The sequence below is a fragment of the Moschus berezovskii genome, chromosome 3, assembly GCF_049115385.1.
Source record: "Moschus berezovskii isolate FMDL1 chromosome 3, NW_MosBer_1.0, whole genome shotgun sequence".
Lineage (NCBI taxonomy): Eukaryota > Metazoa > Chordata > Mammalia > Artiodactyla > Moschidae > Moschus > Moschus berezovskii.
Genome location: NC_142462.1, coordinates 109,023,480 through 109,047,725, shown reverse-complemented (window position 1 = coordinate 109,047,725; position 24,246 = coordinate 109,023,480). Strand labels below are relative to the sequence as shown.

The following is a 24,246-nucleotide window of genomic DNA, read 5'->3' as shown; positions in this document are numbered from 1 at the left end:
ACAAGTGTAGAGAAGAGGAAGTAAGGGAGCCATGCGGTAGTGATGCTTAAGGACTGGATATTCTGTTTTTAAGTTCAGGGCTTTGAAATGCCTTTATTTACATTGAGGTACTATTTGTGCACCAATTGAAGACTTAGGGTTCCGTTCAGTTCAGTCGCTCAGTCGTGTCCGACTCTCCGCGACCCCATGAATCACAGCACGCCAGGCCTCCCCGTCCATCACCAACTCCCGGAGTTCACTCAAACTCATGTCCACAGAGTCAGTGATGCCATCCAGCCATCTCATTCTCTGTCGTCACCTTCTCCGCCCTCCCCCAACCTTTCCCACCATCAGAGTCTTTTCCAATGAGTCAACTCGTCACATGAGGTGGCCACAGTATTGCAGTTTCAGCTTTAGCATCAGTCCTTCCAATGAACACCCAGGATTGATCTCCTTTAGAATGGACTGGTTGGATCTCCTTGCAGTCCAAGGGACTCTCAAGAGTCTTCTCTAACACCACAGTTCAAAAGCATCAATTCTTCGGCGATCAGCTTTCTTCACAGTCCAACTCTCACATCCATACATGACCACGGGAAAAACCATAGCCTTGACTAGACAGACCTTTGTTGGCAAAGTAATGTCTCTGCTTTTAAATATACTATCAAGGTTGGTCATAACTTTCCTTCCAAGGAGTAAGTGTCTTTTAATTTCATGGCTGCAGTCAGCATCTGCAGTGATTTTGGAGCCCAAAAAAATAAAGTCTGACACTGTTTCCACTGTTTTTCCATCTGTTTCCCATGAAGTGATAGGACCAGATGCCATGATCTTCGTTTTCTGAATGTTGAGCTTCAAGCCAACATTTTCACTCTCCTCTTTCACTTTCATCAAGAGGCTTTTGAGTTCCTCTTCACTTTCTGCCATAAGGGTAGTATCATCTGCATATCTGAGGTTATTGATATTTCTCCCGGCAGTCTTGATTCCAGCTTGTGCTTCTTCCAGCCCAGCGTTCCTCATGATGTACTCTGCATATAAGTTAAATAAGCAGGGTGACAATATACAGCCTTGACGCACTCCTTTTCCTATTTGGAACCAGTCTGTTGTTCCATGTGCAGTTCTGACTTTTGCTTCCTGACCTGCATACAGGTTTCTCAAGACAGGGTAGTAGTAGCTAAATGGCTTCTTTATGCCCAGGACAGTGCATAGGTCTGCTTGCTTTGGGGGACAGATTATGGAATGTGCAGATCACACAAGTCAAGTTTATGACTTGATGTTGTGACTCAGAGAAGACACCGTTGAAGGAATTGAGAGGTTCAGCTTTAGATTTAGATAGAGAGAAGGTTGAATAAAAATTTGATGTCTTCTGTGTTCATTTAGTAGTTCTTTGTGGTAGACATCATTGTTATCTTACTGCTGGCAAGAATAGTAAATCTCAGAGAGTTTAGGTAATTTACCAGTATCCTCCACAACTAAGTGATAGGCCAGATTCTGACAAAAAGTCTCTGTCAGTTTTAAGCCCAAGCTCATTCTTCCACTCTGCCATTTCTTAATCTAGAAAAGGCGAAATTTAAGATTCTAACATGAATTAAAAACTCTAGTGTGACTCAAACTAAATCAGTTAAACTATGCCATAACTGTATGTAGTTTGACCTTGAAGATCTCTGGTACTTAAGGCTTAAACATCAGGATAAGTATAATGGATGTACTGTTAGTCCCAAACCTTCCCTAAACCACAGATGGGTGGCAATAGAGGATAAGCTAAAGAAATGGTGAAAAGAAAATTTCTCTAGAAATTTGTCTATTTTATCGCATTGAAGGAAAAGGTGTATTTTTAAAAATTATATGCAGCTATATTTGCATTGAAAGTCAAATATAAGCTCTGATAGACTGAAGGCATAATGAGAGTGCCTTATTTATTCAACAGAATGGAAGTAGGCACTGCCTGAATCATATTCTTCTGTCCTAATATCATTTGGAAAACCCCTGAAATTTAGAAAGGATATGGTTTGGATAATTGTATAAAATAGTCTTGAGTAGAACGTGTTAAATCATATATAGACTTCTGAATATTTGTAAACTCTGAAATCTTATGTAAAATTGTGTGTGTGTGTGTGTGTATACTTTTCTGGATGGAGGATCCATGACCTAAAAATAGTTTTAAATTACTGGTGTATGTTGATACCTATAGAGGTGAATTCAGGAACAGTATAAAGCAGTAATTCTCAAAGTATGGACAAGTGTCATGAAAGGTAGCCTACATTGTTTCTGTAAAGTGGACCCCCAGTAAGGTATTCCCTCTTTTGAAGTAGGTAAATTATTTACAGTTCTGAACTTTTATTTTTTTATAAAGCTAAGGCTACTTACTGTTAAATTAAGTAGGTGGTGAAGTTTGCTAAAATTGGGTATTTATATTAAAATTCATGAATTATGAGATTTCTCTGAATTATTTCTCAGTCTTTCCTTATTTTTCTGAAGAAATCTTACTTATCCCATGATATATTTGGATATATAAATTTACTGCACATGTGCACATACATACTGGAAAACTAGTCAGTCAGTTCTGGTATCTTGCTCCACTGAAGTAGAGTATTTTCAAAAAGTTTAGAGAGCCACGGGTATTTTTTTCCGGAGGGTGGTTGTAATAAGTGCCAGGAAGGGAGGGAAAGGGTGGGGATTGGTAGGAATGGGTTGGTGGGGTTGGAATTGGTAGGTGGGGATTGGGTAGGGTAGAGATCGAAGTTTTTGGTGCCTTTATTTCTTAGAAGAAAAGACACGGCAAATATCTTTTTAAGATCAAACTTTATTACTGAAATACAAAACTATAATGAATAGATGGAGATTTTGCCTTTTGTTTTTGAAAGCTTGTAATAGTCTGTGATGTTTAGGATGGTGGATGTCCATCTTTCAGTTTTAATGTTAAGGATAACTAATTTTTTGTGCTTACCAGTAATAAAAGCATTTATTTTCTTTCATATTTGGTATGTCCTGAAGTTATGAGAAACTTGCAGTTAGAATCATACTTGCCAACTACAATCAGTCTAGGTTTACTGAGGCATTTTTTTCTTGCCATGTTACTTCTGTCATGTAACTTAAGATGTGGCCATATTTTACTAGCAAAGTAATTTTAGTGTCAATGTGTATTTGAAGCCCCTGTATCAAAATAAACTCTTTAAAAGCAAGCTTCCTGTCTGTAACTTAAATTTGTCCTTTATAGTAGCAAATGTTTATCTCAGTTATTTAAGACTTTGGCGAGCATGAAAAATTAAAGTGAATTATTCTCAATGAATAAGGGAATATTTAGGAGCAGTATAAGTATGTACTTGGGTTATAGTAACACAACAGAAATTTGGAAATGTCCATTATATTGACATTTGCCTTAAATTTTACTTTATGTTCAAAATGCAGCAAAAATTAGTACAACCTTGAAGACTGTTTTTATCTTTTGAATATGATAAACCAGGAAACTAAATCTCATTATTTTTCCTATCCAGCTCCCAGTCCTTGAAAATGATTTTTTCTTTGTTTCTTCTACTACATAACTGCTTGTTTTATGTTAAAATTTTTAGAAAGCAGCAAAGAGACTGCCTTTAGGAATTTGGTTAGTGTCACCACCAAGGAAATTAAAGGAAATCAAACTCAAAAATTGCCCAGTGGGCCAGGTAGAAGCTAGCAAAGTTGGCTGAGCATCTGAAGATCCAGAGAGAGGCACTTTGCAGATAGTTGTGAATTTGGTTTCTTTAACTGTAAAACAGTATTTAAATTTGATGTTAATGATTCCTTCTGGCTCTAGAGCCTAATAATTTCAGAGACTTTGAGGAGACTTGATACTTTTTCACTGTATTCCTTTTTCACTAGAATAGTGATCATCAGACACCAAATATCTCAATTTGGACTGAGTCAGAATCTCCAAGGACAGAATCTAGATATAGACTCTCTACTTTAACTAAATAAATATAAATGTTTATATTTTGCAAAGCTCCATAGCACCAGATTCCAACTGTTGGGTTAATTTATTAATTTATTCCTGAGAAATCTGTAATTTCACCATAGATTTTAGAACTATTTAGGACTAGAATTTAAAGAAATTTTTTAGTGAGACTGTATGAAAACATGTTTACAAATTTTTATCTATAGGGATTTATACACACAGCATTACCTTCTATAAATAGTACCTTGATTGTGTTTTGAAACCTAACTTCAGTTCAGTCACTCAGTCATGTCTGACTCTTTGTGACTCCATGGACTGTAGCACACCAGGCTTCCTTGTCCATCACCAGCTCCCGGAGCTTGCTCAAACTCGTCCATCGAGTTGGTGATGCCATCCAACCATCTCATCTTCTGTCATCCCCTTCTCCTCCTGCCTTCAATCTTTCCCAGCATCAGGGTCTTTTCCAGTGAGTCAGTTCTTCACATTAGGTAGCCAGAGTATTGGAGTTTCAACTTCAGCATCAGTCCTTCCAATGAATATTCAGGACTGATTTCCTTTAGGATTGACAGCTTTGATCTCCTTGCAGTCCAAGGGACTCTCACGAGTCTTCTCCAACACCACAGTTCAAAAGCATCAATTCTTTGGCACTCAGCTTTTTTTATAGTCCAACTCCCACCTGACTATTGGAAAAACCATAGCTTTGACTAGATGGACCTTTGTCTGCAAAGTAATGTCTGTTGTTTTTAATATGCTGTCTAAGTTGGTCATAACTTTTCTTTCAGGGAGCAAGCGTATTTTAATTTCATGGCTGCAGTCATCACCTGCAGTGATTTTGAAGCCCAAGAAAGTAAAGTCTGTCACTGTTTTCATTGTTTCCCCATCTATTTGCCATGAAATGATGGGACTGGATGCCATGATCTTTGTTTTTTGAATGTTGAGTTTTAAGTCAGCTTTTTCACTCTCTTTCATTTTATCAAGAGGCTTTTCAGTTCCTCTTCACTTTCTTAGGTTTCACTTTTTATGAAACCTAACTACCTATTAGAATTTCCTAATCCCACTTGAAACCAGTGCTTATCAGTCAACTGTGTGATTCAGGTGTCTTGATTTCTCTCTCTTCATATTGTTACTGGACAACGACGATTCCAAGGCTAACATGCTGTTCTTTCACTTCTTAAATCAACTGAACTATGAATGTAACCATTGCAGCCAGGACCTTGCGTGTTTGTTACTACAGCCCAATTTGCAAAAATTCTGTTGGGACATTCTGGCCTTTCTTGGGGCCATACCTAATTGGCTGAGATGATCTTTGATCTCTTTAATTCTGCTCCAGGCTCAAAGGGCTCAGTCGAAGCAAGGAGAGGCAGACCTCAAAGAACCTGTGGAAAGCCAGCAACATGAGACTGAATCCTGGACCCTGGAATTAAGGGCTTGATGGAGAAACTGGTAAAATCCATCAGCCAACTGAAAAGCCAGCAGGATATCTTTTGCCTCCAATATAAGAACCAGACCCAGTGAGGATACCCTTTTTGGACCCCTGTCAGACCAGACAGCAGCAGCTTTTTCAGGAAATTCTCAGTGAACTGGTCTAAAGGAATAAGGAGGTGTTGGATGCCTCCAAAGGACTACTGGGCCAGTTACACTAATTAAAGTATTGCTGTTGAAGTTGGAGGCATGGAATGTCCAGCAACACAACGCCTGCAGTGCAGCCCCCCGGACCATTGGCTGGATCGGCTGGAGAAATGTTCACAGCTAAGCTGTTGTTTGACCTGAAGAAGCTGATGGAATTGAGTTGCTCGGTTATATATCAGGATGACCCTCTGACCCCAGGGGCAGACCTGCAACAGGTCCCATACACAGAGTTGCTTTTACGTCTGTTCCACAAAACCTTTTGGTCGAAACCCAGCCGTGCAATTCCTGAACTCCCCATTGGCCCCTCATCCTCAAGGCTGGGAGGAAGTTTACTGTTCAAACAAGGCTGCTGAAGAGATTCCAGGAAGGCTGTGGGTCACTGACTGCGGAAGTCTCCACTGACTGTAATCTTCCTCAATTATAGTCATCCCTTGGTATTCATGGGGTTTGGTTCCTTAGGATGCCAAAATCCTTGAAGGCTCAAGTCCCTTATATAAAATGGTGTGGTATTTACGCATAACCTACACACATCCTCGTGTATACTTTAAATTATCTCTAGATTACTTATGATACCTAATGCAATATAAATGCTAGGTGAATAGTTACTGGCACAAGGGAAATCCTGGTTTGCTTTCTGGAACTTTCTCCTCTGACTATTCTTGAATCTGAATAGGTGGAACCCACGGATGTTGATGACCAGCTGTAAAAGTTTATAGAAGTTCAACATTCTGACTTCAAACCAGAAAACTTTGTGCCCCAAGAAGGAGTCAGATTTTAATTTGGGTCTTTGGCTTCCTGACTCTGGAGCAGTGTTCAGGTGGTTCTGGAAAGGGCAACAGTAGGGGACTGCTGGGTGCAACAGGAAGTGCACATTATCAGCTTCATGGTCGGATACAGCTACCAGGATCTGAAGCAGGAGCTGAAAACAGACACCCTCTCTTTGATGATTATTTCTAATGTGAACCTACTCTTGATTGCGTGGTCCTTGATTCTGTGGTTCAGTCTGGTCAGTTCAGACCCCTAGAATCAGCAGTTCTTTTCCAGCACTGCCAGGGATGCCAGCTTCTGAAGACCATCTCTGGCACCTTTCTGCTGCACTTCAGTGAATCATTGGAAGGGAGCATTATCTGCTCCTGGTTGAATGATGATGAAGTGCAGCCCTGCACCAGGAATGTACTCCCATCATTCTTGCTAGCTGAAGTCATCAACTACTAACAACCTCTCTGAGGCAAACTTACCTGAGAACCTGCTGTACTTCCTCCACTCCTGAAGCCCGAGGGATGAGGCTTTTGGGTGCTACTATAGGAGGAAGTTAATTCTCAGGAACAGAGGAAATACCTGAAACATAGGCTCATTGTGGTCTCTAACAGACAAGTGGATGAGCTAAAACAACCACTAGAGCCAGAACTGGAATCATTAGACGGGGAGCCCAGACTGGCACAGGGGGCCAGAGCTAAGCCTGAAGTTAGTCACTGCTTGAGCAGGGCTGGATCTGGGACCAGCAGTAGAGCATACTTTAGGCATGATATCACAAAGAATGCCAGAACCAAACTCAGGACCTGAACTGGAGCTGGAACCTGTTCTAGGGTCATTGCCAGGGAACCCTAAGAAATAGGTTTCTGTCTTTATTAGTAAATGTGATATTTATGTTTGCTTTCCTTTCTTAACCTTCTTGGCATGATAATGGGTGGATGTATGTTGAATGTAAAACAACAGATTTTATTAGTATGATAGACCTTAATGATGAGGGAATTTGGGACACCTGATCCCGGGGGAGTTGTGAGAACTTTGACTGGTTAGTGGTAACTCTGAGATACATGTTTTCTGTTCAGCTATCAGAGTGCAAGAAGTGTACATTTATTGCAGTTAGACTTGGGAAATGTACTTTTTCTTTGTATTGAGTTTATACATTCATTTGCGAGGACTCCCCCATCTTTCTTTTCCGTTTTGACACTGATAGTTGCAATTACTATGACAGGTTTAATTTTAATTGACCCATTTTTTTTACATAACAAAAAACCTTTTTTTAAAACCCTCATAACAAAAAAATTTCTAGTTATATCCTTATTCCTAAAGCTGTCATCTATTATTCCTTGAATTTGTTAGTTATTCTTAAAATAAATTGAAGACTATACTAAAATTGAATGGGATTTAAGCTTACTAAATCTTGCCCTGATCCTGATTTTTCAGTAGCTGTCTTTGAATTGATGAAACTGATATAAAGATTTTGATCTAGAGATCTTTGATAAGACCTTCCCAGATAAAGTGTTAAGTATTCGTGAATCAGTGTTTATGAAACTGCAGTTGGTATGGTGGAAAAGATGCTATAAATTATTCTAATTAGTTGTAATCCAGAAACAGTCTCAAGGTTTAATTCTGAATGCTATAATATTTTCATATACTACCCTTGACATTAGCAAGATTGACCTCATCTAAGTTGAAAATTGTTATTTAGTGCTTTCTAATGGTGGTAATTGAGGAGGTGAACCAAGGTGAAGACACTGAAATTTTCTTTTGTGACATCTTGCTCTCATCTTTCTGTTTCTATGACTACTCCTTTCTCTCATTTTTAAGCCCGTATTCCCTATTGCAAGAATAGTGCAAATTTGGGGAAGGTGACAGAGTAGATAGCACCAGGAATCAATCTCTCCACCTGGACAACAATTGCACTTGCATAATCTGTCTAACGAAACTATTCTTGAACTCTTGAGGTCTTTTGAAGGCTTGCAACTTTCAGGGAAAGACTTAACAGTTAATTTTGGTCAACTTCCACTCTTAGCACAGTAGCCCCCCACCCCCATCTCCAGCCACATGGCAGGTGCTGTGTACATGTTCCTAGAGCAGCTAGCCTATAGCTTGTGGAAGACAGCGTGGACAAAGTGGATCATGTCTTTAGATACTAAGGATCTCTGCTCTGATTGCTGATCATGGCTCCTTATCACAGGTGCAGACAGAGATTTGGGCAAGCATTGTTGTATCTCCTCTCATAGTTACAAGTCCCTTCCTCTCTGACTGAAGTGATTTCCAGAGAATTTGATGGACTGATACCCACTTGCCATACCCCTTTAATTTTTGCTTTTTCTCCTTTTGGGAGCTGGGCATTAAAGACTAGGACATTCAAAAACAGCTACATATAAGGAAAAAATTAGAAAGTTACTCTGCATGTCCAGGGAAGGCTCAAAAAAGATCTGAGAAGACCTTAAGTTTACAGCTAAAACTAATTCTCAGTACAGAGACAGCCTGCAGCAATCAAAAATGAAAAACAAAAAAAAAAAAACACAGCAGCTGTTAACAGAAAGAAAAAACACTGGGGAAGGGGGAGAATCTGATTTCCAGAGGTACCATGTTATGAGACAGAGTCAAATGGACAGTGTTAAACAAAAAATTCAGAAGGTATACAAAGAAACAGAAAAGAATGGTCCATTCAAAAGAAAACAATAAATCAGCAGAAACTCTTTGGAAAAGACCTAAATGGCAGATATACTGGACAGTCTTCAAAGTAACTCTTACAGATTCTTAAAGAATTAAGGAAAGATGTGGAGAAAGAAAAGTGATGCGTGAAGAAAAATGGAAGCATCAATAAAAGGTAGAAAAATTTAAAAGAAACTAAAAAAAATCTGCAGCTGAAAAGTACAATAATTGAAACAAAAAATACTCTAGAGGAGTTAAAGACAGATTTGAGAAGACAGAAGAAAGAATCAGCAAACTTAAAAGATAGGGTGATGGAAATTATCTAGTCTGAGGAACACATAAAGATTGAGAAAAGGTGAACAGCCTAAGGGACTTATAGGACTCCAGGGGACCAGCAGATGCATTATTGGAGTTCAGAGGAGAAGAGAGAAAGATGCAGAGAGAATATTTGAAGAGATAACGACTGAAAACTTCCCAAGTCTGCTGAGTATAAGCATCCAAGAAGCTTAGCAAATTCTAATTAAGGTGAATTCAGAGACCCACAGTGAGATACTTGAGACAGTATAATCAGAGAGGGCAAAGGACAAAAGAGAGAATCTTGCAAGCAGCAGGAGAAGCAGATCATCACGTAAAAGGGAATCTTCGGTGAGATTATCAGCAGGTTGCTTATTAGAAACTTTGGAGGCCAGAAGGCAGTGGGCTGGTAGACTCAAAGTGCTATAAAGAAAATATATATATACATCAACCAAGAATCTTCTGTCTAGAAAAACTGTTCTCAAAGAGTGAGGGAGACACTAAGATATTGCCAAATAAATAGAAGCTAAGGGAATTTGAGTTGACTCACTGGAAAAGAGTCTGATGCTAGGAAGGATTGGGGGTGGGAGACGGGGACGACAGAGAATGAGATGGCTGGATGGCATCACCGACTTGATGGACATGAGTTTGAGTGAACTCCGGGAGTTGGTGATGGACAGGGAGGCCTGGCGTGATGTGATTCATGGGGTCGCAAAGAGTCGGACACAACTGAGCGACTGAACTGAACTGAACTGAAGGGAATTCAGGACCTCTAAACCTGCCGTGCAACAAAAACTCAAGAAGTCTTGCACGATGAAATAAAACGACATTAAACAGTACCCCAGAGCTGTATGGAGAAATAAAGATCTCAATAAAAGTAAACCTAGTGATATAACAATGGTTTGTAACTATGCTTTTTTCTTCCTGTAGACCTTAAGATCAGTACGTTTAAGGTCCAGTACTTTAGTATAAGCTAACATTACCCTGCTTTGTGACTTCAAATCTTGTTTTCTACGTAATTTAAGAAACTCTATTCAGAAGAATTATTGGGGGCACACAATGTATGAAGATACAATTTTGTGACATCACTAACCAAAAGAGCTAGGGAAGGAGCTATGAGTTTTGGTATATTGTTAAAGTTAAGTTAGTGTAAGTTTAAGATAGACTGTTATGACTTTAGGATATTAAATGTAATTCCCATGATAGCAACAAAGAACTCTAGAATATACACAAAAGGAAGTGAGAAACATTTCACTACAGAAAAATAAGCTAAACATAAAAGAAGATAATAATGCAATAAAGGCGGGGAGGCTATAAGACATACAGAAAACAAATGGCACGATAACATAAATAACTTCTCACTGCCAATTATGTTAAATGTAAATGAGTTCAGTTCTCCATTCAAAAGCAATTGACAGAATGGATAAAAATACATAGTCCAGCTATATGCTGTCTGAGAGAGGCTCACTTTTGACCCAAAGTCACAAACAGGCTGAAACTGAAAGAATGGGAAAAGATATTCCATGCAAATAGGAATCAAAAAAGGTTAAAGGTGGCTCTACTAATATCCCATGGACAGAGAAACCTGGCAGGCTACAGTCCATGGAGTGACAAAAGAGTCAGACACCACTAGCAACTAAACAAAAGCTACTTCTAATATCAGACAAAATAGACTTTAAATAAAAAGGATTAATGAGACAAAAAGGACATTATATATTAATAAAAGCTTCAGTACAGCAAGAAGATAGAACAGTGATAAACATTTACAAACTTAATGACCAAAATATATGAAGCAAAACCTGACAGAATTGAAGGGAGAAATAGTTCTGCAATCCTAGCTAGAGACTTCAGAACCCCACTCATAATAATGGATAAAACAACCAGATAAAAGATAAGGAGAGGATTTAAACAACACAAACATATGCAGAACCCTGTACCCTAGGTGTGTTGTTCAACAATAGAATACACAGTCTTCTCAAATGTACGTGGGACATTTTCCAAGTTAGACCATATGTTAGGCCACAAATCAAGTCTCAGTAGATTTAAAAAGATGAACATACCAAGTATCTTTTCTGACCACAGTGGCATAAAGTTGGAAATCATTAATAAGAGGAAACCTAGAAAATTCATTAAGTGTGGAAATTAACACTTGAACAACTAATGGGTTCAAAAAGACATCACAAGGAAATTAGAAAATACTTAGATGAATGAAAATGAAAACACTGCATACCGAAACATCTGGGAAGGAGCAAAAGTGGTCCTAAGGGGGAAATTTATAGCTCTACATGCCATATTACATTAAAAAATAAAAAAGATCGCAAGTCAACAATCTGACCTCACAGTTTAAGGAGCTGGCAAATGAACAAATAAGCCCAAAGCTAGCAGAAGGAAGAAAATAAGAAAGATTAGAGCAGAGATAAGTGAAATAAAGTATAGAAAAGCAACGGAGAAAATTGAGGAAACCAAAAGTTGGCTCTTCAAAATATCAACAAAACTGACAAAACTTTAGCTAGGTGAACTGAGAAAGAATGTCTCAAATTACTAACATAAGAAATTGAAGTGGGAACATTGCTACAAATTCTCCAGAAATAAATATGAAAGTACTGTAAACAGTTATACACCAACAAATTGAATAACCTAGATTCCAAGAAACACAAAACCTACCATGACTGTGTTACAAAGAAATAGAAAGCATGAATAGATGTATAACCATCTAGCATATTGAATTAGTAATCAAAAACGTCCCACCAAAGAAAAGTTCTGGACCTAATGGCCGATTGTTGAATTCTACCAAGTATTTAAGGGAGAACTAATAGCAGTCTTTTTCAAGCTTTTCCCCAAAATTGAAGAGAAGAGAATGATTCCTAATTCATTCTATGAGACCAACATTACCCTGATTACCAAAGCCTAAGACACTGTAAGAAAACTTCAAACTCCTAATGAACATTGATGCACGTATCTTTAATAGAATACTCACAGAGTTCAGCACATTGAAAAGATTAAATACCAAGACCAAGTGTGATTTATTCCTGGAATGCAAGGATGGTCTAATGTATGAAACTTGAACAGTACAATATGCTATATCAACAGAATGTAGGTTAAAAGCCATATGATCCTCTCAGCTGATGCAGAAGGAGCATCAGACACAAATACTCTTGTGACAAAAACAGTTAACAACCTAGAAATAGAAGGAAGCCACTTTGGCATAGTAAGAGCCATATATGAAAAACCAAAGTGAACATCCTACTCAATGGTGGCAAGATTGAAAACTTTTCCTGAAATGAGGAACAAGGCAAGAATGGGATGCCTGCTTCCACTACTTCTCTTCAACACAGTATTGCATTTTCTAGCCATAGCAATTAGCCAAGAAAAAGAAGAAGCATTTAAATTGGAAAAGAATATGTAAAGTTATCTCTGTGCAGATGGTATGGCTTTATATGTAGAAAATCCTAATGATTACACACAGAGAGACACACATACACACCTGTTAAAACTGATAAATGAATTCAACAGTGTAGCAGTATACGAAGTTAACATACAGAAATCATTTGCATTTGTATACATGAACAGTGAACAATCTGAAATTACAAAAGCAAGTTCATTCACAATAAGATAAAAGAATAAAATACATGAAGTGACTTAGCACACATGCATGCATGCAAGACTTGTATAAGAATATGAAACATTGCTGAAAGAAATTTAAAAAGACACATAAATGAAAAGACCAATGTTTATGGCTTAATATTAAAATGTCAGTTCTACCCAAAGCTGTCTACAGATCCCAGTCCTGTCAAAAATCCCAGAGTTTTTAACGGATGAAAAATCCATCCTAAATTCATGCAGAATCTCAAGGGACAAATAGCCAATATAATCTTGAACAAGAAGAATAAAACTGGAGGACCCATATTCCCTGATTTCAAAACTTATACAAAGCTGCATTAATCAAAATAGTATGATATCAACATAAAGATAGTCTACAGACCAGTGAAATAGAGAGCCCATAAATATTAACTCATATAAAGCCACATTATTTTTGACAAGGTCACCAAGACCAGACTACTGAGGATAGGACAATCTTTTCAACAAATGGTTCTGGGAAAACTGGATATTCACATGCAAAAGGATAAAGTTGGTTGCCTACCTAACACCATATTCAAAGATCAATTCAAAATGGATCTAGCACCTAAATTTAAGACCTTAAACACCCCCTTGCCCCGCCAAAAAACCTTAAGAGAAAATGTAGGATAAACCTGATGACATTGAATCTGGTAGTGATTTCCTGGATATAACCCCAAAAACACAAGTAACAAACAAACAAAAAATAGATAAATTGGACTTCATGAAAACTTAAAAATATTATGAATCAAAAGACACTATCCACAAGTCACAGACTCTTAAGGATTATTAACCAGAAGATGTAGAGAACTCCTAAAACTGAACAGCAAAAAATGTCAAATTCAAATATGGGCAAAGGTCTTGAATAGACATTTTCCCAAAGAAGATTTGTGAATGGCCACTAAGCACATGAAAAGATGAACATCACTAATCATTATGAATATACAACTGAAAATTACAGCAAGATACCTCCTCATACCCATTCTCCTCACACTCGCTACCTAAGGCGAGCTCAGGGAGGACAGAAGCCTCCCGTGGAGCAGAAGGGCAAAAGCTCGCTTGATCTTGATTTTCAGCTATAGCCACCATCAAAAAAGCAGAAAACAAGTGTTTGCAGAAATGTGGGGATATTGGAGCCCTTGTGTACTGTTGGTGAGAATTTAAAATGGTACAGCCTTTGTGGAAGAAAGTATGGCAGTTCCTCAAAAAATTTCAAAATTACCATGTGATCCACCAATTCCACTTCTGTATATAAATGTAAGAGAATTGAAAGCTGTATATTAAAGTGGTATATGTGCACTGTCATAGCAGCATTACCCACAGTAGCTTGAATGTAGAAGCAATTTCGGTGTCCATGGATGGATGAATGGACAAACAAAATATGGTACATATATACAATGTAATAGTATTTGGCCTTAAAAAGGAAGGAAATTCTGCTGTATGTTACAACATGATGAACTTTGAGAGCATTATTGTTTATGAAATAAGCTAGTCACAAAAAAATAAATACTCTGTGATTACACTTTATACACAAGACATTTAAAGTAGTCAGAGTCATCAAAACAAAGTACGTAGTAGATACTGGAAGGAGGAAAAATAGAGAGTTGTTTAGTGGGTATATAATTTCATTTTTATAAAATTAAAAGTTATGGGAATGGATGTTGGTGATAGTTACACAACAAGATGTATTTACTACCACTGAAGTGTATTAATCTTTCTAAAATGTTGCTTTATTTGTATCATTTCTGTGCTCAAAAAAATTTCCAATGGCCTCTGGTGTCTCTTCTTACCTCCCATTGTTAACATCATGCTGTATGTTAGCTAAAGGAATTACCTTTCTTTCAACCTTTTCTACAACCTTTTGATTCTTGAAATTCTTGCTAATCCTGCCTTTAATGCTGTCTGCCACCCCCACCCACCCACCCCCGCCTTTCTCTTCCTTCTAACGTGTAAATATTTTTTAGGGGCCTAGTTAAACTTGAACATCCCTAGGAAACTTCCCAGTTGCTCCTCTTGGAGTGCCTTCTCTTTCTTCTAAAGATTTATGGCATTTAGTGTTTAAACAGTTCATTTAATAGTTGACACTGACTGATATTTGTTGGTGTGCACCTGTCTTATTACCCACCTACCTCTAAATTTAGTGGACCCAGAACTATATCTTAAAATTATTAGGATTACCCTCTTGACAATAATATGAACTCATTTATTGATATACTGTGAATAATAAGAAGTAAAGGTGTTCTTCAAGTAAATTTCAGACTTATCAGTTAGATTCAAGAGCATCTGGCAGTGTTTCTGTAGAAGATTCACTTGGTATTCAGATTGGGTACTAGTTCTTGTGAAATTATTCCAAAACAATCAAATATGGCACCAGTAAGTTGTTGGTTTATAAGGTGACTTTATATATGTTTCCAGGCGGTAAAATAATTTTCAGAAATTTGGAATCTTAAGTTTTTTGGCTATAGTATTATATCAGAAGTAAGTATTAGTTATATGAGTGCCAAAACTTTTGTTCATGTACTGGATTAAAGTTTGTTATAGAAATTGCTTGCTTGGTCAGTGTTGTAATGTTTATAAAGATTTTTGGTTTAAGTCAGATGAGTTAAAATGGACTTGAAGTTTCTAGCAAATCTGTGTTATTTTACTATGATACTGCATTTTCTCTTACGGAAATCAAGTTTTACTACCTTTGTTTGAGGCACAAAAGTTTCTTTATGTTAGTTGTGTGTGGTGTGTATGTGTTTGTGTGTGTATATGTATACACTTACATATGCCTTCTCTTAAGGTTATGATTAGGCTATTGACGTATTAAAAATATATTGATTTTAAGAACCTATAGATTACATTTCAGTAACTTTTATACCCTCTGTTAAGCACCTAGAAAAATAGAATTTTTTCAGAATTTTAATGGGGAATGTGTTTATCATGGGCACAAACTAAATGATGGATTAGTATCCTTTTTAAGCATTATTTTTTCCCCCCCAAATTGTTGTTTCACTCGTTGTTTTTGGAGAGTCTAATTAGATTGTAAATCGCTCAAGGATATAGATTTTATCTTAACACTTTGTGTCCCCAGCATCTAACCTAATATTTTGCATCGGAGTGCTTCAGTAAATGTTAAGATGAAAAAATGTCTATTTTTCAGGCTTTGGTTGTAGGAGAATAAATTTACTCTTAATTTTTATTTTTTTACAGCCCTATTGACAAACCTTCTGATTCTCTCAGCATAGGGAATGGTGATAATTCTCAGCAGGTAAGATTGTGATACTGTATTCCCTTGTTTACCTGCCATTTGCTGAAATAAGACCTTCTATGCAAGTGAATTTTCTAGATAATGAAAAATACTTTAAATACTGAAACAATTTAAAAACACTTTTAGTGAACATCTTTGTTAAATGTATAATAATTAGCCATCTTTTTCTCCACAGAATAGAGTATAATGTAACCCTTTCTTGATGATGCAGAAGTATCATTATGACCATATGTTACAGTTGCTGTTCATTGTTCAGTCCCTAAGTCACATCCGACTCTTTGCAATTCCACGGACTGCAGCACACCAGGCCTCCCTCCCTGTCCTGGAGTTTGTTCAAACTCATGTCCATTGAGTCAGTGATGCCATCCAACCATCTCATCCTCTCTCGTTCCCTTCTCCACCTGCCCTCAATCTTTCCCAGCATCAGGGTCTTTTCCAGTGAGTCGGCTGTTCACATACTGGAGCTTCAGCTTTAGCATCAGTCCTTCCAGTGAATATATATTTAGGGTTGATTTCCTTTAGGATTGATTGATTTGAGCTCCTTGCAGTCTAAGGGACTCTCAAGAGTCTTCTCAAGCACCACAGTTCAAAAGCATCAGTTCTTCAGCGTTCAGCTGTCTTTATAGTCCAGCTCTCACATCCATACATGACCACTGGAAAAACCATAGCCTTGACTAGATAGACCTTTGTTGACAAAGTAATGTCTCTGCTTTTTAATATGCTGTCTAGGTTGGTCATAACTTTCCTTCCAAGGAGTGTCTTTTAATTTCATGGCTGCAGTCACCATCTGCAGTGATTTTGGAGCCCAAGAAAATAAAATGTTACTCTGCTATGTACCAGTACATTAGTGTCCTTAGAATCCCTGATATTCGTGGTCTTTTTGACCCTACATGAAATGGTCCCAGACTAACATGCCTTGTGCATTCTTGATTTTGAGTTGTTTCTCTGTCCTGTGCTCCCCTGTCCCTTGTTGTCAACTTTAACTTTCTTTTTTTTTAATCTTATTGAGTTGATTTACAATGTTGTGTTAATTTCTGCTTTACAACAAAGTGACTCAGTTATACATATATTGTCTCATTTTTTTCCGTTATGTTTTAGGATATTGAATATAATTCTCTCTGAAATGCAGTAGGATCTTTTAATCCACCTTATATATAAGTTTATATCTGCTAGTTCCAAAGTGACTAATTTTCTGTTTCTTTCAATGAACTTTCCCCCAAGTTTCCCTCATTCCTCAAATGACTTTGGGCTTTGAAATGGTTGAATCAAATAGTTAACTTCACAGTTGTATCCAGTATGATACTGAATGAGGTCCTAATCTGTAAAGCATGCTTTGTATCATATTGTCTGGTTTAGTTGCTAGCTTTTCACTACACCTTCTTACTTTCTGTATACCCTCTTACTTTAAAAAAAAAAAAAAAGTGTTCTAATCTCTTCTGTAAAGAATGTGCAATTTCCCACAATGCGAAATCTAAATTACACTGCTTTTCTAAACTTTTTGTTCACGAATTCCGTGAAAGAATTTGAAAATCTGCATGTCCCCCTGTATATTTTAAGTTAACATTAAATATTTTTTCATAGTAAGTTAAAAATAGCCACAAAGAATGTAATTTCCAGCTTATTATAAGTTTTTATATTTTTAAATAAATAGGCTATATTGGGTTTTAATTAGTATTTGAGAAATTTAAGTATCACAATGTTTTGTTACTCCCTTATCCATTTACACAAGCTCGTCTTTAACAATTGGAAATTGTACATCCTTCCTTGACCTCTTTATTTTTTTTAATAAAAAAATTAATCATTTAACATAAAAGTTAAAATTGTGTTGGAAGTTTACTTTTTAATGAAGTGGATAGGGCATTTTAAAATTAGTTTTCTTGTATCGATGGATGAATGTTACCCTTTGGCACAAGGAGATGTTTCAGCAGCCATCTAATCGTGTTTTCGCTTTTCTAAATAAAAGTGCTGAGATATCTTGTTCATATATATAAGTAAATGGAAGAAAGAGTATTATGTCAATATCACTCAAATTTTCAAACTCTTAAATTTTAAATACCTAAGAATCATATTGAGATTTATTATAAAAATTAGTTTTAATGATGTGTTTGGAAACAACTTGATTAGATATTTTCATTTTGTTTAAAACCAGAGTATTGGGAATCACTTGGTTAGCCAAAGAAAATGTAGTCCTTAAAGAGTCAGACACTCTGTCATTACTAATCTGAATATTTCTAATAAAGTTGTGTTTGGCTTCCAGAAAGTTTTCACTCTTGGGCAAAATACTTTGGTTAGATCCCAGAGAGTAAGAAATAATGAGAGAAATTAGGTTGTAAAAGGAGAGGATACTGGCTGTGTCTTTTCAGGAGGGTCAGTTTTGTTATATAAAAGAGTACATATGTAAGTTGATGTTTTTTTGGCTGCACTGTGTGGCATGTGGGATTTTAGTTCCCATGCTGCTACTGCTGCTGCTAAGTCACTTCAGTCGTGTCCGACTCTGTGTGACCCCATAGACGGCAGCCCACCCAGGCTCCCCCGTCCCTGGGATTCTCCAGGCAAGAACACTGGAGGGGGTTGCCATTTCCTTCTCCAGTGTGTGAAAGTGAAAAGTGAAAGTGAAGTCGCTCAGTCATGTCTGACTCGTAGTGACCCCATGGACTGCAGCCTACCAGGCTCCTCCGTCCATGGGATTTTCCAGGCAAGAGTACTGGAGTGGCTTGCCATTGCCTTCTCCGCTGTTTCCCCTACCAGGGATCAAACTGTACATGCTCCTTACAGTGGAAGTGTGGAAAATCACTGGACTGCCAGGGAAGTCCAAAGTTGATGGATTTTTTGAAAATTCATACAGTCCTAAAAAAAGTCTCTTAGGTATCCCATTTTTGAAGATCACTATTCTAGTACCTTTCATTGCAAGCCCTTTAAATTATGGCTTATTATTGTATATAGTATAAATTTATGTTGATTATTCTTTTCTTTTCCTATTTTATTTAGATATCTAACAGTGATACACCTTCACCACCTCCTGGTTTATCCAAATCTAATCCAGTCATCCCCATCAGTTCATCCAATCACAGTGCACGGTCTCCTTTTGAAGGAGCAGTAACTGAGTCACAGTCGTTATTCTCAGATAATTTTCGCCATCCCAACCCTATCCCAAGTGGGCTTCCTCCTTTTCCCAGCTCCCCACAGACTTCCAGTGACTGGCCTACAGCACCAGAGCCACAGAGCCTCTTCACATCAGGTACATAACAACACTGCGTGTGTTAGTAATTATCCTCAGACTAAAATCAGACCTTCACTGGGTGTGCTGTTACGCTGTTTGTCCTCTTCTTTTTTCATAAAAATGTAAACATTTAAATTGCAAGAAATTGGATGGTTTTGGTAAGAGTTGTGTGATCTAGAAGTTACTGTGTTAACAGATTTCTCCAGAAATGAAGGATTAGATCATTTTTTCAATATTCAAATACTTATTCCTCTAGGAAGTATTAATAGTAAGGGCTTACAGTTTTTAATTAGATTTGTATTTATATAGTTACATTTTAAAAAGTGTTTTCCCAGCTGACAAGAAACGTATGTTAGTTAATATCGAAAGTTATATTTTGGCATTTTGAACCATTTCCAGTTTCATTCATTTTGTTCTCATTAATGTGAAGGATAGCATAAAATTAAGACAGTGTAAAAAAATATAAAGATTAAATACTTTTTTCATTGTTATAGTAGTATATAAAGCATATATTCAAAATTGTTTATACTTGTGTCTTTGAGAAATACATTTTAAAAATAAACTTTAATTGAATTCTCTGACCATATTTATTACTTTATTTCATTTAAACAACTTATTCTGGGTTTTGATGATGAATAGAGAGTATGATTTGGGTTTCAAGTAGTACTTTGTTTCCCTTGATTAGCAAAATCAGTCTGTATCATTCCATTTTTGAAGTTAGTGACTTAAAAATGAAATAATTGTTTAAAGTATCTGAGGCCAATTATAATTTTACAGTCTTAATGTTCTAATAGATCATAACAGACCTTGCATGTATTTATTTGCCTTTGTGTTATATAGTATGATGTTTCACTGGTATGGAAGTGAGATATATGTTTTAAATTCATCACTGATTTTCTTCCCATCAGAAACAATCCCAGTATCATCCTCTACAGACTGGCAAGCAGCGTTTGGCTTTGGCTCTTCTAAACAACCAGAGGATGACTTGGGTTTTGATCCCTTTGATGTCACTCGAAAAGCCTTAGCAGACTTGATTGAAAAGGAACTGTCAGTCCAAGACCAGCCTTCCCTTTCGCCCACATCTCTTCAGAACTCCTCGTCACACACTACAACCGCCAAAGGTCCAGGCTCTGGATTCCTGCATCCTGCTGCACCTACAAATGCCAACTCTCTGAATAGTACCTTTTCCGTCTTGCCACAGAGGTTCCCTCAATTTCAGCAGCACCGAGCGGTTTATAATTCATTCAGTTTTCCAGGCCAGGCAGCCCGCTATCCTTGGATGGCCTTTCCACGCAATAGCATCATGCACTTGAACCACACAGCAAACCCCACCTCAAATAGTAATTTCTTGGACTTGAATCTCCCGCCACAGCACAACACAGGTCTGGGAGGGATCCCTATAGCAGGTAGGTTCATTTATAGCCTTTGAGAATTTGTGAATAACTCTTGCCTACAGGTTGTTGGGTGGGTAGGGAGGGTACTTTGGATAACAGAAAGTATTTATTATTAGTCTTGGAAATTTCAATGGGAAACACTCTTTATCGTAATCTAAAAAAATTTTAATTGGATGGATGCCTTGTAATATTGAGCTTTATAAGGATGGTGGAGTATTATACCTGGTTATTGCTTGGAAGCATTTTACTTAATAGCATAGTTACCATACTTTTTTATGGCATATAAGTCTTTTTCAAATGCAAAAAGAAATGGGCTCTGAAATTATGGTGCCATAATGTCTAACACCAAAAATTCTGATGATACATTCTAAAAGTAAACTGGTTCAAAAAAAATTTTTAGAGATGATAATTAGTGAGAGCATGAGGGATGAAGCCACCCTCTTAACTCCTATTGACAATTTATTTTGACTGATAGACACACATTCACATCAAAACTCTGCTTATATAATAAAGGACATAATATTTGGGAACTCCTAATTTTCACAGACATATCATATGTGCATAATTGTACTTTCTGTGAAAAAGAAATTGTTCAAGGAGAGATTTTTTTCCTTTTGGTCTGTCATGTTTTTGTTTCTGGGGTAAATATTAGATTCCTGTAAGTGACGCCAGAATACTTTTGATTTTGTACTGCTGTCCTTGAAGGTTTCAGAACTTTTGGCTTTTAAGGTCTCATATGATATTTTTTAGATCAAGCAACTTCTATATTTGAAGGAATCTTTCTTACTAATAGTTTTTCAAAGTTTGATTTGGACTTTAGATATGACTGTTGAAAGAGTTTGTTTTCTCTTGATTCTGAAGAGAATCAAGTAGAATAGAATAGTCCTTCACTCTGTTACGTAACTCATAAAATTTATTTTTATCCCTTGTCTTGGCCTTTGTGATATGGCATGGCACAGCATTATTGTAATAATGTGCTATCACCAACAAGACATTTGGTCTCTTGTTTTTAGCAAGGTTGATAGATAAATTTTCAGAGATCCATCAAAATTCTTTGGCTCTATTCTCTTTGTGACTACAGCATTTGAATTTCAAGACAGGTAGGTAGGTTAAGAGAATATGGTGTGTGGCTTTTGATACAGTCAAGTTAATTTACACATAAGTGTGATAGCACATGGGGTCTGTAGCTCAGTTGTTAAAAGAATCTGCCTGCAATGCAGGAGACCCGGGTTCAATCCCTGGGTTAGGAAGATCCCCTGGAGAAGGAAATGGCAACCCACTCCAGTATTCTTGCCTGGAAAATCCTATGGACAGAGGAGCCTGGCGGTCCCCCATCCATGGGGTTGCAAAGATCAGACATGACTTAGCAACCAAACCACCACCACCATGGTAGCACCTAATGTAGTGGTTTGCACATTGGTGGGACTCGTAATATTTGTTCATTTGATTATGGTAGTTAGTAGGTAATTGAGAGTGACATTTTTTAATCCTCTTCTACATGATATTCACTTAAGAAATACTTAGTGTTCAGTTCCTGTTACTCATTTTTTTCCAAGTCAATATATTGGAATGTAATTTTGTTTTCCTTTGTTTCAATCATTTAGAAGTGTGGAATTTAAATTACTAGTCGTGCATCTCATAACACTATAACACCAAAAATTTAATTTCCCCTAAATATTCTAAACATTTAACAATAGAATATTAGACCAATTACTATGAATATTTGGGTATCTGCCCAACAATGAACTAGGCCATGTGGATAATGCAGAAAAGCTTTAAAATGCAGATACTGTTTCCAGATAATGTATAGTGTAGTTGACAAGATAAAATAAGACTGTGTATGAAGGTGGCAACTATTTGATGCTGGAATGCAAGACACATCAGTGGAGCCTATAAATTGTTGGGGAAGCATCATTGAAGAAGTAGGACTTGATCTGTATCCTGGATTTGGGTTAGCAGGAGGGAAAGGGCAAGACCTTTTGTGTTGGTAGAAACCCCCAAATAAAGGCATAGAGGCAAAATTTAGTGTGTCATTACATTAAGAAATAGTAGAACTACCTTCTGTACCAGGAGGTGCTTCATGTGTTTTATAGAGTGGATGAGAGGATGGGGAGCTCGGTCAGGGAGGCAGAACAATGTGGGCTTGATATGATAGGAAGGAGGATGCCTTTGTGGAACTCTAGTTCTTAGCTGTCTTCATCGTGTACTTTCATTTGACCTATTATGTGACCATCCTCAAAAATTATCTGTTCTTCTTATTTCATAGTTATCATATTGTCCATTAGTGTAAAAAGAGCAGTTTTTAACCAGATATTTTTTAAGCTGGTAGATATTCCAGAAATGCCACAGGGGTGATGAGTAATCACTGATTTTTGAGGGTAGTTGTCCTCCTGTTAGTCATTTGAAATCTTCATCTAGAACAGATACGCTATGAAGAAAAATGTGGCATTAAATCATGATCCTATCTTCGTGGGTTTTTCTTTTCTTTTAGCATATACTTAACCATAGAGCATAAAATACTTTTTTTTTTTTCTCCAGAAATTCTAAGAATGAAGTCACCAACTATAGATTCTGAATTCATTGTTCTATTTAATGGGAGGTGGGGAGAGTTTGTTATTTCAGTTTCTTGACTGTGCATACTAGCTTGGTATTTAAGTGGTGACTAATAATTAAGCTTATTTTTAGAGAACTCTTAAGGTTCCCATGGCTAAAGAAATTTTAGTGTTAATGTACCAAAATATTTAAAATTGATATCAGGAATTATGCAGAACCCTTCCATGGCCTATATATATTTGGCAAATACCTCAGGATGCTGAATGTGTGAAGCCTCAAAACAGAACAGTTTTCTAATTGTAGCCAGATGATTGAGGTTTTGCAGTAACAATTAGAAGTGACAACCTAAAATTCTGGAAAACTGTGTACATCTTAACTGTAAATTATTTGAAGCAATTTAATATGTAGGCAGTGTCTCCCTCCCACCCCTAGTTGTAACTCAGCTGTACTTGAGTTGAACTGTTGACAAAGGTTTAACTCTTATTTTTGCAGGGAATATCATGGTTTCTTAACATAGGGTAGCTGTTAAGAGCTTCATAAAGGAGAATCCATATGTTTCAGCGAGGTCTGCCACTTAACATATGCTTAGACAGTATTCAGTACTGGAAAAATCTTATATATTTGTTCTTTAGATATGTAGATGGGGTTCCTGACTTTTAGTTAGGAGTACATAGTCACCTTTGTATCTTACAAATGTCTGTGTTTATTATACATTTGTATTTAAATTTTAAGTTTTGGTTTGTTTCAGTTAAATATTAAAAATTGATATATCTGAAATCTATCATGGGAAGGACAGTTGCCAGAGGTTTGACATAAACATGGTTTCCATTTCCTCTGCCTATTTGAAAACATTTTTTAAATGTTGAAAATTAGTTATTTCCTGAAGTGAAATCTTTTTAGCAGCATTTTCTTGGCTGCATATCCAGTTTTCTAAATTGAGAAGGATTTTTGGAATAAATATTCTTGAGGGAAA

At 36.9% G+C, this 24,246-nt stretch overlaps 1 protein-coding gene and 2 pseudogenes across 6 annotated transcripts in view; all 3 read left to right on the top strand.

Annotated features, from left to right (window-relative positions):
- The window catches only part of CNOT4 (CCR4-NOT transcription complex subunit 4), a 146,921-nt gene that overhangs the window by 95,773 nt on the left and 26,902 nt on the right, over positions 1–24,246 (top strand). For all 6 annotated transcript variants that reach the window (XM_055421315.2, XM_055421313.2, XM_055421314.2 and 3 more), the window contains exons 8-10: positions 16,049–16,106; positions 19,095–19,344; positions 20,235–20,732. In XM_055421315.2, the coding sequence (XP_055277290.1) occupies positions 16,049–16,106; positions 19,095–19,344; positions 20,235–20,732 (806 nt within the window). The remainder of the gene's footprint in view (positions 1–16,048; positions 16,107–19,094; positions 19,345–20,234; positions 20,733–24,246) is intronic.
- Positions 5,092–6,493, top strand: LOC148778399 (signal transducer and activator of transcription 2 pseudogene; annotated as a pseudogene).
- Positions 6,491–7,148, top strand: LOC148778398 (signal transducer and activator of transcription 2 pseudogene; annotated as a pseudogene).